Source organism: Telopea speciosissima, chromosome 1, assembly GCF_018873765.1.
Source record: "Telopea speciosissima isolate NSW1024214 ecotype Mountain lineage chromosome 1, Tspe_v1, whole genome shotgun sequence".
NCBI lineage: Eukaryota > Viridiplantae > Streptophyta > Magnoliopsida > Proteales > Proteaceae > Telopea > Telopea speciosissima.
The window spans coordinates 75,029,207-75,046,326 of record NC_057916.1 but is presented as its reverse complement, the minus strand read 5'-3'; the positions used below and the strand labels follow the sequence as shown (position 1 = coordinate 75,046,326).

Genomic DNA, 17,120 nt, shown 5'->3' with positions numbered 1-17,120 from the left:
AGATTCAAAGAAGGTAACATCTTTGGAAAGAAGTCGCTGTCAGGAAGAGAGATGGTAGCACTTATACACCTTGGTAGAGGAGGATATCCAAGGAAATGCATTTGAGTGCCTTGGGGTTAAGCTTAGTCCTAGCAGATTTATTGACATGGACATAGCACACACACCCAAAGACCTTGGGAGGTAGAGAGAAAGCAGAAGTTTGGGGAGACAATGTTTCCAAAGGGAATTTGGAGCCTAGAAGTTTAGTGGGCATGCGGTTGATTCAAAAGGCAGCAGTGAGAAGAGCTTCAGACCAAAAGGTTTTAGGAACATGCATGCCAAATAAAGACTCCTAGTGACCTCCAATAAATGGCGATTTTTCCTCTCAGCTACCCATTCTGTTGGGGTATGTCAACACATGCTACCTGATGGGTAATGCCATTATCAGTGAAAAAGTACTAGAGGCCACCATACATGTACTTCCCTCCTTTATCAGAACGAACGATTTTGATTTATTTTTAAATTGAGTAAGAGCCAACTGAAAGAAATTTTTAAAAGCATCATAGACATCACTTTTATACTTCATTAAGAAGGTCCAAGTGAATCAAGAATAATCATTAACAAATGAAACGAAATAACCGTAACCAAATAAAGATGTAGTGGGAGAAGGTCCCCAAACATCAGTATACATAATATGGAAGCGAACTGTGGATCTATTGCCATTGTAAGGATAAGAAGAACGACAATGTTTAGCAAATAGATATGGTTCACACTGAAATACATGGGGAGGAATGGAAGATAACAAATGTGGCAATTTTTGTCTCATAACACTAAAGGAAGTGTGGCCCAAACGTTGATGCCACAACATCACAAAGTCAACGGTACTTTTGTCACTATGCCCACATACGTAGGACTGAGTACTAGGTAAGGGTGATGATCTTAGATCAAGAAGGTAAAGTCCTTTTTCCTCCTGTCCACTCCTAATAATCCTCTTTGTCACCAAATCCTGAAAAACACCATGAGAAGGAAAGAAGGTGACACAACAATTCAAGGATTTGGTTAAGATGACTTACAGATAGTAGGTTAGTGGCAAAATTAGGGACATGATCAAGAGAAATAAAAGGAGTGACTCGAACAGTACCCAAACCAGAAATAGAAGAACGGGAACCATCAGCAATTCTAACCTTATCCCTACCAAAACAAAAGGTGTTAGAATCATAACACTGAGACATACCAATCATATGGTCTGTGGCACCAGAGTCAATGACCCAAGAGGGTGAGATGTAGAGGCCTGTAACTCTGTAAGGACCCAAGAGGGTGTTGATGTAGACGTACCAGTCATATGGTCTGTGGCACCAGTAGTAGAAGAGTAGCCTGGTCGAGATATCATCCGACGTAGGGCTGCAATATCATCCTGAGTGAGAGATCTGGTGTCTATTTGGAGTCCATATGGAGATCCCATAGGTGCAACCTCAGTCATCAAAGTGCGTGCTCTGGCGCCCCCTCTCCTACTGCCTTGCATACCAGGGGGACAGCCATAAAGTATCCAACATCTCTCTCTATTGTGTCCAAATTTCCCACAGTGGTCACAGTCGCACAGCTGAATCGATCCCTATCATTTCCTTGGGGTGGAACCAGGTCTCTTCCTCCAATAGCTGACATAATGTAAGAATAAACGAAAAAGTGGGGATGATACCCAAATCCAATGGGGAGCATATTCTCAACCCAAAGAAGATTTTCAAACACTGGTGAACATAGTCCAACAACCAAAGAAGGCAAACATCTCAAAGAAAGTCAACACCACGACATTTTTGAAAGTATAGCCTCATCACACAACTATTAGAGGAGCTCAAACAACATTCCTCACTAACACCAAGCTGTCTCACTTCCAAAAAAACAATACCCAAATCAGATGGGGACATCACCTTCAACCCAAATACGCAGTCCAACTTCAAAAAAAAATTCCAGCAAGGAAAAACAAGCTCCAAATGTGAGGAACTTCACTCAAACAAACCCTCCGAAGGGCAACAACATCTCATAATCAACTCAAACAACCATATGAGGCATTCCACAACCATTTCAACAACACAACAATCAACTGGGGAGTATACTCGACCCAAAAAAAAAAATTAAGCAAGCAAATAAACCACAGTTCCTTGAAAAGAAATCAGGTCAAATGCATTTCTCACAGCATAATCTTATTCCATAGAAACCAATAAGTCCCACATAATGTAACTCATTAACCAATAACAACCATTCAACACACCAGTACACCACAAGGTATTTTAGTCAAAACAAAGAACAAGAGGTGAACCTGGCGGTAACTAGGAAGCTTGGGGAGAATGGGTTGTGCTGCCAAACCATATCATTCCAACAACCAAGGCCTTATGGGTCTGAAACGTATCTGCTGGGTGATTCTAGCAAGCTCAGCACAGTCCAAATGGTGGCTTAAACAAGGAGATACTCAAACAAGAAGAGGAGGCTGGCGCCTGGCGGTAATGCATTTCTGGGCTTCTTGCTCTGCAATCGGCCTTCACAGCCCTAAATCATCCTCCATTAGGGCTTGAAGTTGATGAAAGAACTCTAGTAAGTCTTCTAGGAGTGTTATCTTACATGGTACACCCTCTGTTGGAACTCTCTACTTTTCTAGGGTTCCAAAAGAGAGGTAGAAAGAAACAGTGCAAGCTTGGTCGACTCTCAAACCTGCTATGATACCAAGTTAGAAATCAAGAATGAGTTGATTCAAACAAGAGACAAGGGAGTAAGAGGTGAGAAGGGAAGAGAAGAGAAGAAAGAAGAAAGAAGGAGAAGAAGAGTTTAGAGAACCGTAGGAAGAGAGAATCGATTCCTCTCCCCTATAATGTTTCATTAAACGCTTCATGGAAATTTTTTTTTGGGTGAATAAATATGTATTACCTTACCCCAAGGGGGGGCAGGAGGAAGAAGAATATACAAGGGAAAAAGGGGGGAGGGGGAGAAACAACAACCAACCTACGCAGAGGTGGTATGAAAAAGAGAGGCCAGATCAAGGCCCCAGAAGACTGCAATGTGCCTGTTCTTAGGGGTGTCCCTGACAGCGCGAAGATGGGCATGGCTGAGCTTGGAAGAGACTTCAAAGGAGATGGCTTTCCAAATCAGATCGAAGGATCGAGAGTTGGAAGTCCATCTCCTAAGGTTACGCTCCATCCAAATGTGGTGAATAGCAGCTCCAAAGACCAGCTTTCTGATGGTGTCACAAATCAAGGATCCAGAGAAGGACTTAGCCACCCAAAGCCATTCTCTGTCAAAGTGAAGGGGTCTCCTGTTGCGGTGCCAGATGGAGGAAAGGGCTTTTTGTTAGAGTTGTTAGAATATCTTGTATAGGGGTAGTTCTGTCATTGTCTAGTTATAAGACATGACTAAGTTGTATTTTTATTTTATTGTCTTATTTCTCCTTACCTCCCTAGGGAGGCTTGTGTAATTTGGAAGACTTAATGAATGAAGCTAATATGTGTGTTGAGAATCACTCTCAACACACATAATCGATTCTCCCATTCTCTCCTTCTTCTTCTTCTTCTTCTTCTTGCTGTAAACTTCTTCTCTTACCAGATTCGATCTACCTTTGAGTTTCAACTTGGTATCAAAGCCAACATCTCTGGTTTGAGAGTCGGCTGAGCTCAGTCCTCATCTTCTCCTCTCTTTGGAACCCTATAAATGTAAAGGGGGTTCCATTGGAGGCTGTATATGTGAAACCTATACTCCTTATAGTCTTGGGAGTGGTATTCCCTAAGTTGGAGAGAGTTTCAGAGCTGCTGAAGGTGACTTGAAGCTATGGAGGAAGACTGGCAAGTTACCGCCAGCTTGTGAAGCTTCTTCTTGGTTCTCCTTCTCTTCTCCACATCTTGGCATGAGACCTATTGGAGTTGCATCGCCTAGGGGTGTTGTTTCAGACCCCAAAGCTCTTGTTTGTTGAAAAAGAAATGGTGCCTTGCTGCTAGATGTTTTGAAGACTTGAAACCAGGCTCTGTTTTTCCGCCAGCCTAGGAGTGTCTCAGTTTCGATTCTGCCTTTGGCAGCTTGGATGACCTTGGAACTTGTCCCATTTGTGTCGTATGGGAGTGCTTTTTTGAAGCCCTAAGAGCCTGCCCTTGAAGGTGGAGAGTCTGAGGACTGTTACTGTTTTTTTCTACTGCTACACAGGTATTGGGTACTCTGTTTTTTGTCTTCTCTGAGGTCTGCTGTATTGGATGGCTGAATGTGATAGTATTACATCTTGATACACTTATTGGGTGTTATGGACTAAAGGTTCTTGGCTACTAGCAGAATTTGGTTTGAGTTATACAAGTTTTTGCTCTTCGTATGCTTGCTTTTTTAGGCTTGGCCTCGACCTTGTGGTTTGGTTGATTTGGGACTTTTTTTGTATTGGTCTGTCTCCTTGTTTTGGGTTGAGTATACTCCCACTTGCGAAACAATTTATATTGATTGTTGAAGTATTTGCCTATTATGTCCATTATGCGGACATGAATCGAGGTCGATGGACCATTACCCGGCAGCCCAGTGGTGGTTTCCCAACCATGGCTTCCTTTGATAACCCCAACACCCGGATCTCGGTTGTGAAGTTGGACAATACCAACTATTTGGATTGGTCCGTTCGTGAAGTTGTCCCTACGTAGTAGGGGAAGTTGGGGTACATTCTTGGGTCTATCACGGCTCTCGCTACTCGATGCGAGGCTATCTCAGTGGGAGACTGAAAACTCCACTGTCGTGACTTGGCTGATCTTTTCCATGAAACCGAGATAGGTCGGAGATTTATGAGTAAGGAGACTGCTAAAGATATTTGGGACGGTGTATCCAGAATTTTTGATAGAGTTGGAGATTCCACGAAAGTGTATCAAATTCTCCAAAAATCATTCATATGAAACAGGGTGATAGGAGTATATCCGAGTACTACACTCTTATTAGCTTGTGGGAGGAGTATGATCATTATACCAATCTCCGGTTGTCCAATGCGAGGATCGGCAAAGTCTACGAGGAGCAAAAAGGAAAGGATCCTTATTTTGCTTGGTGGTCTTAACTCGAATATGAACCCCTTCGCCGCAAATCTTAGGGAGGTCTCCATTTCCATCTCTCGGATGATGTGTGCGATTATTTGCAAAGTGAGGAAACCGGAGGACCACTATGGATATTGTACCCTCGATAGAGAGTGCTGCTCTTGTTTCAGTTCCCAAAAAGGGGAAAAGTGGGGGAAAGGCCGTGAGAGATCTGAAATGTGACCATTGTGGCAAGCTTGGACATACCAGGACCGGTCTTTGGGATCTTCATGGGCAGCCCCACAGGATGCGTGGTAGTTCATCTCGTGCCCGTGGAAGCGAGCGAGGGGAGCTAAGGCTCGTTACGTGACATCGAGTCGAGCCACTTTGGACCGCGGCTTCTCCGATTCCCTCTCACGGGGAAGATATTGCAGCCTACGTCGGTTGATGTCTCACCTTGGAGGGTCGACTCGGTTCTAGCTCGGAGGGTTGACTACTTCGCCTCGACTCTGCGGTCTCATCTGCTACCCTCTGCATCCCTTGGATCATTGACTCTGGAGCCTCCGATCCATGGTGGTATGTCCCGATCTATGATTCCTATTCCATTTGTTACGCGGGACAAGGTAAGGGTTCTTGATGGTTCCCTTTCCTCTGTCTCTGGTAAGGGTAATGTGCGGGTTACTCCTTCATTTCCCTTAAGTCGTCCTTCATGTTCCGACTTTGCTACTAACCTATTATCGGTGAGTCACCTAACCAAATCCTTACATTGTTGTGTCCTTTCTTTCCTTCTTATTGTGTCTTTCGGATTTGGATACAAAGAGGTTATTGCGGTGGGGCCGAGAAAGGAGGACTCTATCTTCTTGAGCCACGATCCTGCTCAATCTCTGCTGCAGCTTATGTTTGTGGTCGGCATGACCGGAGTGCTTTAGTCTGTTGTGCTTTGGCATCAACGTTTGGGTCATCCCTCTTTTGTTGTTATGAGGAGACACTTACCCACCTTGTTTACTTCCTTTCCTGCATCTTATGTTTTTCAGTGTGAATCTTGTATTTTTGCTAAACATTGTCGCACATCTTATCCTTATCGTGGTAATAGATCTCTCGCACCTTTTTCCCTTGTTCATACTGATGTTTGGGGGCCTTCTCCTACTACTTCCTTATCTGGTTTTCGTTATTTTGTTTCATTTGTGGATGACTATTCTCGGTCTACTTGGACTGTTTTGTTAAAACAAAAGAGTGATGTTTGTGATGCTTTTAAGGAGTTTTATCACTTTATCGGTACTCGATTTGGTACTCACATCAAAATTGTTAGATCGATAAGGGGGTGAGTACATGTATGGGGGCTCCAACATTTCTTTTCCGATAAGGGCATCATCCATCAATCAGCTTTGTTGACCCCACAAGAAAAATGGGGTGGCTGAACGCAAAAACCGCCATTTGCTGGAAATCACCAGGAGTCTTCTCTTTGGTATGCACGTGCCTAAGACCTTCTGGTCTGATGCCCTTCTTACCGCTGCCTTTCTTATTAACCGGATGCCAAGTCCACTCCTTGGCTCCAAATCCCCCTTGGCTCTTCTTTCTCTTCAATCCTCAGTTTTTTCCTTATCTCCACGAGTCTTTGGTTGTGTTTGTTATGTACATGTCAACAAATCAGCCCGCACCAAGCTTGATCCCAAAGCTCTCAAGTGCATCTTCTTAGGCTACTCTGATTCCACTAAAGGGTATAAGTGCTACCATCCTTCTTCCCGAAGGCGATTTCTCTCCAAAGATGTCACCTTCTTTGAGTCTATTCCTTTTTTTTCTTCTTCCCCTCGCCATTCTGTTCAGGGGGAGAGTATTAGCAGTGAACAGAATGCGGATGTCATTCCCTTCCTATCCCCTTTGCCTACCTCCACTTCCCCATTTCTATTTGATATTGGAAAGTACAAAGAAGTGGATGTTGTGGATGATGTTGATGTTGATGGTATTGGTGATGGTGATGCTAGCAGACAAAAGGAATACAAGGGGATAAGATTCAAAGAAGATGGTGTATTCACAAGAGGTGAATGCTTGTTGAAGGAAAAAGGGAAGCAACCATGGTACAAGCGACCCTGCCAAAACCCCTCTTTGGATCCACATCCTCAGCCTCATCCTCTTCAGTCAGGTAATCCCTCTCCTTCTGAATTAGATCTTCCCATTGCTATTAGAAAGGGGAAGAGAACCTGTACTAATCCCATAGCCCAGTTTGTTTCCTATGACTCCATTTCTCCTACAGGTGTTGCTTTTTCCACTGCCCTTGAGTCTTCTTCTATTCCCAAAAATGTCACAGAGGCCTTATCCAATCCAAAATGGATGCAAGCAATGACTGAGGAAATGGTGGCTCTAGAGAAGAACAATACTTGGACACTTGTTGATCTTCCCAGGGGGAGAACTCTAGTTGGATGTAGATGGGTTTATACAATCAAGTATAGATCCGATGGTACAGTGGAAAGGTACAAAGCTCGGTTGGTTGCAAAAGGGTATAGTCAGGTGTATGGCATTGACTACCAGGAGACTTTTGCCCCTGTAGCCAAGCATAACTCCATCAGGGTTCTTCTTTCAGTAGCAGCCAATAAAGATTGGCTTGTGTACCAATTAGATGTGAAGAATGCATTTCTTCATAGAGATTTAGCAGAAGTTGTGTACATGCAGCCTCCACCTGGTTTTAAGTGTCCCTCAGCTGAAGGGAAAGTGTGTTTGTTGAAGAAAGCTCTTTATGGCCTAAAGCAGTCTCCTAAGGCCTGGTTTGAGAGATTTAGACAAGCCATTCTGAAGAATGGGTATTCCCAGAGTCACGCTGACCACACCTTGTTTATCAGGAGAGGTAATGGTACAGTTACAGCTCTCATTGTCTATGTTGATGACATTGTGGTGACTGGGAATGATGTTGCTGAGATAGATAGATTGAAGTCTTATCTGGCTAAACAGTTTGAGATCAAAGACCTTGGAATCTTAAAATACTTCTTGGGTATTGAGGTATCTAGATCAAGGAAAGGGATCAACATTTGCAAAGGAAATTTGTCTTGGATCTTCGAAAGAGACAGGGGATGATGGGGTGCAAACCAGCCACTTCCCCGTTGATCCGAATCATAAACTTGGTGATGAATGTGGTTCTTCTCTTATAGATGCAAGCAAGTACCAGATGTTAGTTGGGAAACTAATCTATCTCTCCCTAACTCGACCAGACATATCTTATGCAGTTGGAGTGGTGAGTCAATTCATGCATGCTCCCAGGGGTGGACATCTGGATGCAGTATATCGCATCATCAAATACTTGAAATCCTGTCCAGGAAGGGCCTTATTTGCCAGGCATGACCATTTGCGATTGAAGGCTACAGATCTTGATTGGGCTGGTTCGGTCTCACGATAGGAGATCTACTTACAGGTATTGTACCTTCTTGGGTGGTAATCTAGTTACCTGGAGGAGCGAAACAACCGATTGTTGCTCGATCTAGTCTTGAGGCCGAGTTTAGGGCCATGGCCCATGGAGTATGTGAGCTTATATGGCTAAAACGACTTCTTCACGATTTGAGCTTTGAAACTGAAGGGCCAATGAGACTTTATTGTGACAACAAAGCTGCCATAAGCATTGCCCATAATCCGGTTCAACATGATCGAACCAAGCATATTGAGGTCGATCGTCACTTCATTAAAGAAAAGTTGGATTAAGGTGCATTTGTACTCCCTTTGTGAAAACAATGATCAAGTAGCGATATCTTCACGAGGGTCTCTCTTAGTCTATTTAGTACTCTATTGTACAAGTGGGAATGTATGACATTTATTCTCGACTTGAGGGGAAGTGTTAGAGTTGTTAGAATATCTTGTATAGGGGTAGTTCTGTCATTGTCTAGTTATAAGACATGACTAAGTTGTATTTTTATTTTATTGTCTTATTTCTCCTTACCTCCCTAGGGAGGCTTGTGTAATTTGGAAGACTTAATGAATGAAGCTAATATGTGTGTTGAGAATCACTCTCAACACACATAATCGATTCTCCCATTCTCTCCTTCTTCTTCTTCTTCTTCTTCTTCTTGCTGTAAACTTCTTCTCTTACCAGATTCGATCTACCTTTGAGTTTCAACTCTTTTTTCCAGATGGTAGAGGTGAAGGGGCAGTCAAAGAAGAGGTGGGGGATGTCCTCAAGACCATTCCAGCAAAGGGAGCAGGCAGGGGAAACATGGATGTGACGGTGAATGAGGAAGGGTTGGGTGGGAAGGAAAAGGCCGAAGGTTCTCCAGGAGGTGAGGCTATGGCGGGGAATGCGGCTTTTAAACCAGACGCGGTTGTGCCAGGGGACAGAGGGGGCGAAGGGGCGAACAAAGTTCCAGGCTGAGGTAGTGCTAAAGAAGCCATTGGGGGAGGGCAACCACAGGAGTCTGTCATCATGGGGGGGGAGGGGAGGGGGGAGGGGGGGAGAGCAGGCCAAATCTGAGCGACTATGGAGGGATTGAGGAAAGGGGGGGACCAGGAGCCAGAGGAAATGAGACTGGAGAGGGGGGCATTTTTTGGAAGACCAGAGGAGTATATAGACCTGGGACCAAGGACACAGAAGAGGATACCAAGGGGGTGCCAAGGGTTGAGCCAGAGGGAGGTGGAGGAGCCACGAGCAATGGAGGAAGAGATCCCTCGGAGGGCCAGGGGGCGGAGGGCAAGGATCTTTCTCCAAATTCAGGAGGCATCAGAGGAGGTGGAGACAGTCCATAAGGAGTCGGACTTGAGAAGGTGAGAGTAGACCCAGTTAACCCAGATGGAATCATGGCGAGTGGAGATTTTCCAGATCAACTTAAGAATGCCAGCAGTGTTGGAATCTTTGATGCACCGGATCCCAAGACCTCCCTTGGATTTTGGAAGGCAGATGGACTTCCAGCTGACAGGGTGGAGGAACCTAGAGGCATCGGCCCCTTTCCAGAGGAAAGCACAGAGGAGTCTCTCCATTGCCTGGGTAGTGGCTTTGGGTAAGCCAAAGATCCCACACCAATAGATGTAAGAAGCTTGGAGGACAAAGCGAATACAAACAAGGCGGCCAGCATAGGATAGGAGTTTGCTTTTCCAGAGCTGAAGGCGCTTGCGGATGTGGTCCAGCATAGGAGTGCAGTGGTGCTTGGAGAGCCGGGCCGGAATGAGGGGAAGACCAAGGTATTTGACTAGGAGGGAGCCCAAGGAGAAGCCAGTCAGGTGCAGAAGGGAGTCTCTCTCCTGATCAGGAGTACCAGAGAGGAAGAGTTTGGATTTGAGGAGATTCATGCGAAGGCCGGAGAGGGTCTCAAAGAGGTGCAGGGAGTCCATAATAGCAGAGATAGAAGAGCACTTCATGGAAATTACACATGCCTCCCTATGGAGGTAAAAGGTAAAAAAGGAAAAAGGATATAATTACAACTTAACATAATATTCCAGTAAACAAGAGACTAAAGTACCCCTATCTCTAACTACACACACACACACACACACACACACACATGGCTCTTCAGTCTGCATGTGGCACCATCACATAGCACTGAGGGGTACAAGGCATAGGGGTACACAACACAAACCCCTTGCACTTACCAGGGATCAAACACCTGACCTCCTGGCTCTGATACCATGTTACAAACGCTTATTCCAAAAGCTTGGGCTGTTTGGTAAAGGCTCCAACAATGTATATCAACACACAACAAAAAAATTTGGCTGTACTGTATGCAGGTTTCAATTTCAAACATGTAACCTACTTTAACAATTCCTAACGATTCTATGGCAGCTCCAAAAAATCATGAGATTTTAGATTTCGGTAGAAGAATTAGAGGCCAACACTCCCACAAAGAAGTCTACGTAGGGTTTCCATGTCCATGATCGGACTACGTATATAATCTGAGGGACAGAAAAGCACAACATGAATGCAACAGATTCAGAGTTTGAGAGGCTTAGAAGTACTATCGTTCACTTTCAGTAAGTAACATGAAGGTTCAAGGAGAATAATACTTTTCCAAGGATTTTTGGTTTGAAACTGCTGTTTGAGACAGAATATGGTGCTAAATGTTCTAGATTCTCCCCCCAACTACTCAAAAAAAAAAAAATAGGAGATAGGTCTAGATCAGCTATAAATAATCTGGAAATTCCATTCCTCCAACCACAATGAGAAGTAAGACAGAACAACAACTCTCCTCAAACTCAACTGAAATTCTACTCCATTCATATGGGTCGGGTGAAGGGTCCAATAGTCCATGCTTGTTTATAAACTTAGAGCCCTGTTTTTATTGGAAAGAAAAATAAAAACTCTCCACTACTGAAAATTTGGAAATTCCAACAATCCATGCTGTTTAAATTATGGGAAAATGTTCTCTGTTGAGGGGGGGGGGGGGGAGGCCGTGCCCAGACACATTGGGGGTGGGGGTGAAATGACCGCCCCACCGCCCATGAAAGGCTGAAATCCCACCCCCAAGATGCCAGTGTGCGCGCTCTCATTGGCTGCTGCGTCCGAGTGGGCCCTGCGCTCTTCCACAGACAACGCTCCCCCTTAAATTATATAGAAGCATCCTCCAAATTTCTATTATTCTTGGATATTACAAGACAAAAATAAAAAAGAGAATTCTAAATAAAAATGACCTCTACATGACAAATTAAAGATGTAAACACGAAATCCTTCAGAGCTGATCCAAATGGATTTAGGCCCCACCAAAAAAAACATGGAAAATAACTTCCTGACCAAAAATTTCACATTTTATTCTGTATGTGTGGAAACTGTGAGAGCCTCCACTTGGTTGATAAGAACACAAACCATCAGACAAGTTGTTTTTATAGTATGTGTAATATCAGTCTTCCTGACTAGAAGTAGGGGTTGCTGACATTGATCCTCTTATCACAATATTTCTCCCCCACCCCACCCCTCTAACAAAAAATAAATCATTTTTTAAAGTCTTATCTCCAATTCCTATTAGTTGAGATTTTGGAATAGGAACAACTTCATTCTGGGATCAGTCAAAGAAGTATCAGATTCGCTGGCTGAGGTCAGAGTTTTTGGAATGCCATGATCAATGGGTAAAGGGCTACCATTGCAGAATCTCTTTTTTCTTGGCATGATCATTTATAACTTTTTTGTCCATCTCTACTCTTGTATCAATCAGGGAAAACTTATGCTTCCTCTGTGATACACTGATACCTATTTTCTCATCAAGATTTTGTTCATGATTACTTAGTGTTCATGATCATAGTTGTCAAGGCATCGCGTAGGTGTCACCTTGCGTTCAGGCTCCCTCCAACGCCTTGGTTCGCCTAGACACCATGACAACTATGTTCATAATAAAGTCATTACATCATCATCAAGGTTTGGAATTTCGGATTGACACCGAAATATTTCGATGAAAATTCGACACTGCAATTTTGATAGTCATTTTGTTTTGATTAATTTCAGTAGCAAAGTAATTTCATAGTCTATAATTTTTAACATACACCAATCGCCTTGCTGGTTTTTACTTATTTTAAAAAATAAAAATTTTGGTCATTGGTTTTCAACTCTTCTTTCTGATCATTAATGGTATCACTGTTTCCAGATATCTTTTGAGAAGAAGTGCACTGGAATTGTTTATGGTTGACCGGACGAACTTCTTCTTTGATTTTGGGGTATAAATATGTTTGAAACATGCAATTTCTCTCTCTAGGCTTATCTATATCATAGAAACTTCATTAAAGTAATTCACTGCTCATCTTGATTTTTGCTTTGGAATTTGTTTCAGAGTACTGATGGGAGGAAGAATGCCTATCGAGCTATTGTTCAAGCTCGGCCTCCTCATCTGAACAATATTTATCTGGCAACACAGGTTTATACCTTTCAGCAACCTCACTATCTCAGTTGTGTATATTTGACCTTAGCCATTTTATTCTTACATGGCTGGTTCTATGTGATATTCTTTTATTCAGAGACCGGAACAACTTCTAAAAAAAGCTCAGCTTATGGAGCGCTGGGCTAGGTGGGAGGTATGAAATTGAAGATAGACTGTCATACTTCATAAGTGAACTATCAATTTTCCTTATTCAGTTGCTGAGTGCTATGTTACTAACTGGTAAGAACACAAACTATCCACAGATTAGCAATTTTGAATATCTAATGCAGCTCAATACACTGGCTGGGCGAAGCTATAATGACATCACTCAGGTGGAATTTCAGGATAATTGCTTGTGGTAGCCATTTCATTAGAACTCTTACTGTAGTTTGTTAATTAGAATCTTTTTCCCCTCTGGTTTCATTGCAGTATCCTGTTTTTCCATGGATTCTTGCTGATTATACATCAAAGACTTTGGATCTCTCAGATCCTTCTTCATACCGAGACCTTTCAAAGGTTGCACATGTTGAATTTCATTACTCTTTTGTTGATTACTGAGAACTTTCCCTCTTCTTAATGGTACTTACATGAAAAGACTATGCTTTTGGCAGCCCATTGGTGCAATAAATGCTGTCCGGTTAAAAAAAATCCAAGAGAGATACTCCAGCTTTGATGATCCAGTCATCCCCAAGTTCCACTATGGTTCACATTACTCGAGTGCTGAAACTGTAGGTTTTGTCCCTAATTTAATTTTTAGGATGCTCTCAGTCATTATAGTTGCAGAATTTATCTATACAATTTTCAAGAAGCACTAGAATTCTATGCTTGACACTTGACAGTTTGTTTGTGTTATTCCAGTATCAATACAGAAAGAATATGAGAGTATAGTTTAATGCTTTGAGAGAGCATGCTTGTTTGTTTGAGAACTAAACCAGGGATTCTTAAGAACTATATTTTTTTATTTTTTTACTTTCAAACTTTCTCAATTTTTCTGGTACTGAAGCCTGGACTTTTACTTTTCCATTTCTCGTGATCGGCAGTTGGTTTATCCTGGGAACTCTCAATTTATCATACATACACAAATAAAAAAAAAATGAAAATTCCACAAGTTACACATGGGAGAGTGGTGGTTAATTTACCTTATATAGTGCAAGATGTCTTGTGGGTTTCACATTAAAGGTTAGGGAAGTTCCCTCAATAAAAGAAGTTGAATACAATTAGACATCCTATATATACCGTAGTTTCATCTGTCAAAAGGGGGCAAAAATCCTCTTTTGGGTGATGTGTTTGAGCTTTGGCAAATAAATATCCAATCCATCAGTAACTATTAACTGACCCTAGTCATGACTATGAGAAATGCTGCTAAGTCCTATCTTGGTTTAGGTATAATATTTGAAAATGTGAACATCAAACATTTTCTTAGCTTTAGCTTCACTGTAAATATTCTGACAGAAGTGCCTTAGTTGTCTCACTACTCTTTGATCCATGCTTAAATTATTATATTTTTCACTGGGTATTTTTAATATTAGAAAATTTTGAATAAATTATCTGGATTATTATTCCTTTCTTCTTGATTGTACTTCTCTCTGAGCATTACGTGTTACACATTGCCAGATTAGTTATATTCTGTACAAAATGAGTGTTATATGTATGACACCTTGCCACATTAGTTATATTATGTGCAAAATTAACAGTCATCAAAGTTTTGTATTCTTTGCTGTTTTATAACAAACTTTCTTGAATTTCTAATAATTGAATATACTGACATGGCCTTCAGTTGTGGAATGATCTTCGAGAAACATTTGCTGGATGATTTGTCACCCATGTGCTTTATGATATATTTATTGGAGCGGTAATGGATCTCTAACAGTGCTGGGAGCTGTTCCACATCTGTTTGTCATGGCAGTGTTTGTTGAGTCGTTGACATTCAAACTTTCGGCCCAATAAATTTTTTTATTATTAATTTAAATTTTACATATTTCAGAATAATGCTTCAAATTGGTTGGAGCAGTCAACTCTGTTTGAAGATCAGGAACTGTTGAAAAGATCAGGGGAAGTAGGCCACCATATTTGAGTTGTAGCCTATCCATGGACCCTTATACTGTCCAAAGGTCAGAATGATGATAGCATCATTGCCATGTGGCAGAAATAAGTGATGGAAGTGGAAATGCTTCCATCTCTTTAGGAAATGGTTCTGGTTTTCCTTTATTTATTTTTGAATTTATTTCTTTCATTCTCCTTTTTCTTTTTGTCTTTTCAAGGAGTTGTTGACATTTTGACTGTGTTTCCTTTCGCTTTTTTTTGTTCTGATCTGTTGTCTATTTCGTTCAGAGCATCTTCAATATGTGATTTGATAACCTCTTGCTGTTATGAGCTACTACAATTTGTTCTATAATTGGCTGAATTCATTTTCTTCTTACTGATTCTGCTTCTCTTCGCAGGTGTTATATTATCTTGTTAGAGTAGAGCCATTCACTACTCTCTCAATTCAGCTTCAAGGTGGAAAGTTTGATCATGCAGGCAGAATTTTTTCTGATATTGCTGCTACTTGGAATGGTGTTATTGAGGGCATGGATGTCAAGGAGTTGGTAAGAGTCAATTTCCTCGCCACTATTTACACTACATCTTTTTTGAGATCTTCAATTGCTTTTATGAACTTTTCTTTTTCTCATCACTTTCTGCACTAGAATGCAAAAAAGGTCTCATTCATGTTCTGTATTTGGTTCACCTTAGGTTCCCGAGTTATTTTACCTCCCTGAGGCCCTAACCAATGTAAACTTCATTGATTTTGGTACAACACAACTGGGAGGAAAGCTGGGTATGTACTTCAAGATCCTCGACACAAAGGGATTTAAACCTGCTGCATGATTTCTGGAGCTGCTGTACCAAAACTCGACTTGCTGACCTCTTTTTTCATGCTCATATTGCAGATTCTGTCCAACTTCCTCCTTGGGCTGAAAACCCTGTTGATTTCATTCATAAGCATCGGATGGCCCTTGAGAGTGAACATGTCTCTGCACATTTGCATGAATGGATTGACCTAATATTTGGGTATGTCCAATTCTGTTGGAAAAGTTATTCGGGTAGCAATTATAGCCTCATTGTGTTTTCTATTTCACTTTGTTCATTCTTTCTTTTTTTACTGTTAAAATTGTGTAAGATATGCCACTGGGGGCATATTGGGTATTTTTCCCCTCCACCGACTCTAATTAATGGAGTCGGTTAGAGGGGGCATTATTGTAATCTTTTTCTCCCCTATTTTATTGTAAAAAAAAAGAATTTGGTTGTTCTCTTAGACCATCCGACCATTACAACCCTAAACAGTTCTGTTAACATGGAATCAGAGCCAAAAATCTGTTCTAGGTTACTGAATTTATCCCTCTCTCTCTCTCTCTTTAAATCCCCTCTTCTCTTCCCGTCTCGGTTCTCTCCCATCTCTCAGGGCAGCACTAATGAGGCGATCCATGGATCTAGTTGCTGCCCTATACCCTACCTCGAACAAAGAATGAACTAGTTTTTTAAGATCGGTAGCTGCTGCCCACTCTTCTGTGATTTGGATTCTTCACCTTCCTTGAAGATCGGATTCTTCTCATTATTGAAGAACGAGACTTCCCTCATTGAAGATCAAGACCTGCATCTTTGGGCAGCATCTGTCATCATCTGCATCAACAAATTGAAGTCTTCTGCTCTATCGATTTCGATTTTTTCAGGGTTTTTTCACGTTTTCTCAAAATCCTGACACATCAATTTGGGGTCAGCCCTTTTCAGATATTGCTGGTTTTTCTAGGGAAGTTTGGACCATCCAAGTGGAGAACTCGACCCTGGTTTGAGCCTTTTCTGGTCATTATTTTTGAAGATCTCCCAAATCTCTCTCTCTCAGAATCAATTTTAGAGAAACTCGAACTGTGGTTCTTTTTGGGTTTTGTCTGCATCGATCTGAACACCTTACCGCCTCTGATTTTTTTGGTTCGATCATCATGTCTGATATGACTACTGCCACCTCTGGATCTGAAGGACAGACTCGGAATGAGTACCTACCTTTCACAGCTAGTTCCATCAAGTTTGATGGAACAAATTACCTGATCTGGTCTCGATCAACCTACCTAACTATTGCTGGTCATGGACACACAGGACATATCACTGGCACTACTGAGAAGCCATCTTCTGCTGGTTCTCCTCAGGATCAATGGATCTCTAATGATTATCTGGTAATGTCCTTTTTGCTCAACTCTATGCAACCTAACATTGCCAGAGGATATTTGTTATTGGATACTGTTTCTCAAATATAGACAGCTGCAAAGGATACATATGGGCAGGTTGGGAA

General features: G+C 42.0%; 1 protein-coding gene across 1 annotated transcript in view; it reads left to right on the top strand.

The window, feature by feature from the left end:
- Window positions 1-17,120, top strand: part of LOC122667673 (BEACH domain-containing protein C2-like) — a 183,658-nt gene that overhangs the window by 140,935 nt on the left and 25,603 nt on the right. Inside the window, exons 17-25 of the mRNA XM_043864047.1 lie at window positions 12,527-12,596; window positions 12,710-12,793; window positions 12,894-12,950; window positions 13,060-13,128; window positions 13,226-13,312; window positions 13,408-13,524; window positions 15,238-15,384; window positions 15,530-15,614; window positions 15,727-15,847. Coding sequence (XP_043719982.1) covers window positions 12,527-12,596; window positions 12,710-12,793; window positions 12,894-12,950; window positions 13,060-13,128; window positions 13,226-13,312; window positions 13,408-13,524; window positions 15,238-15,384; window positions 15,530-15,614; window positions 15,727-15,847 — 837 coding nt within the window. The remainder of the gene's footprint in view (window positions 1-12,526; window positions 12,597-12,709; window positions 12,794-12,893; window positions 12,951-13,059; window positions 13,129-13,225; window positions 13,313-13,407; window positions 13,525-15,237; window positions 15,385-15,529; window positions 15,615-15,726; window positions 15,848-17,120) is intronic.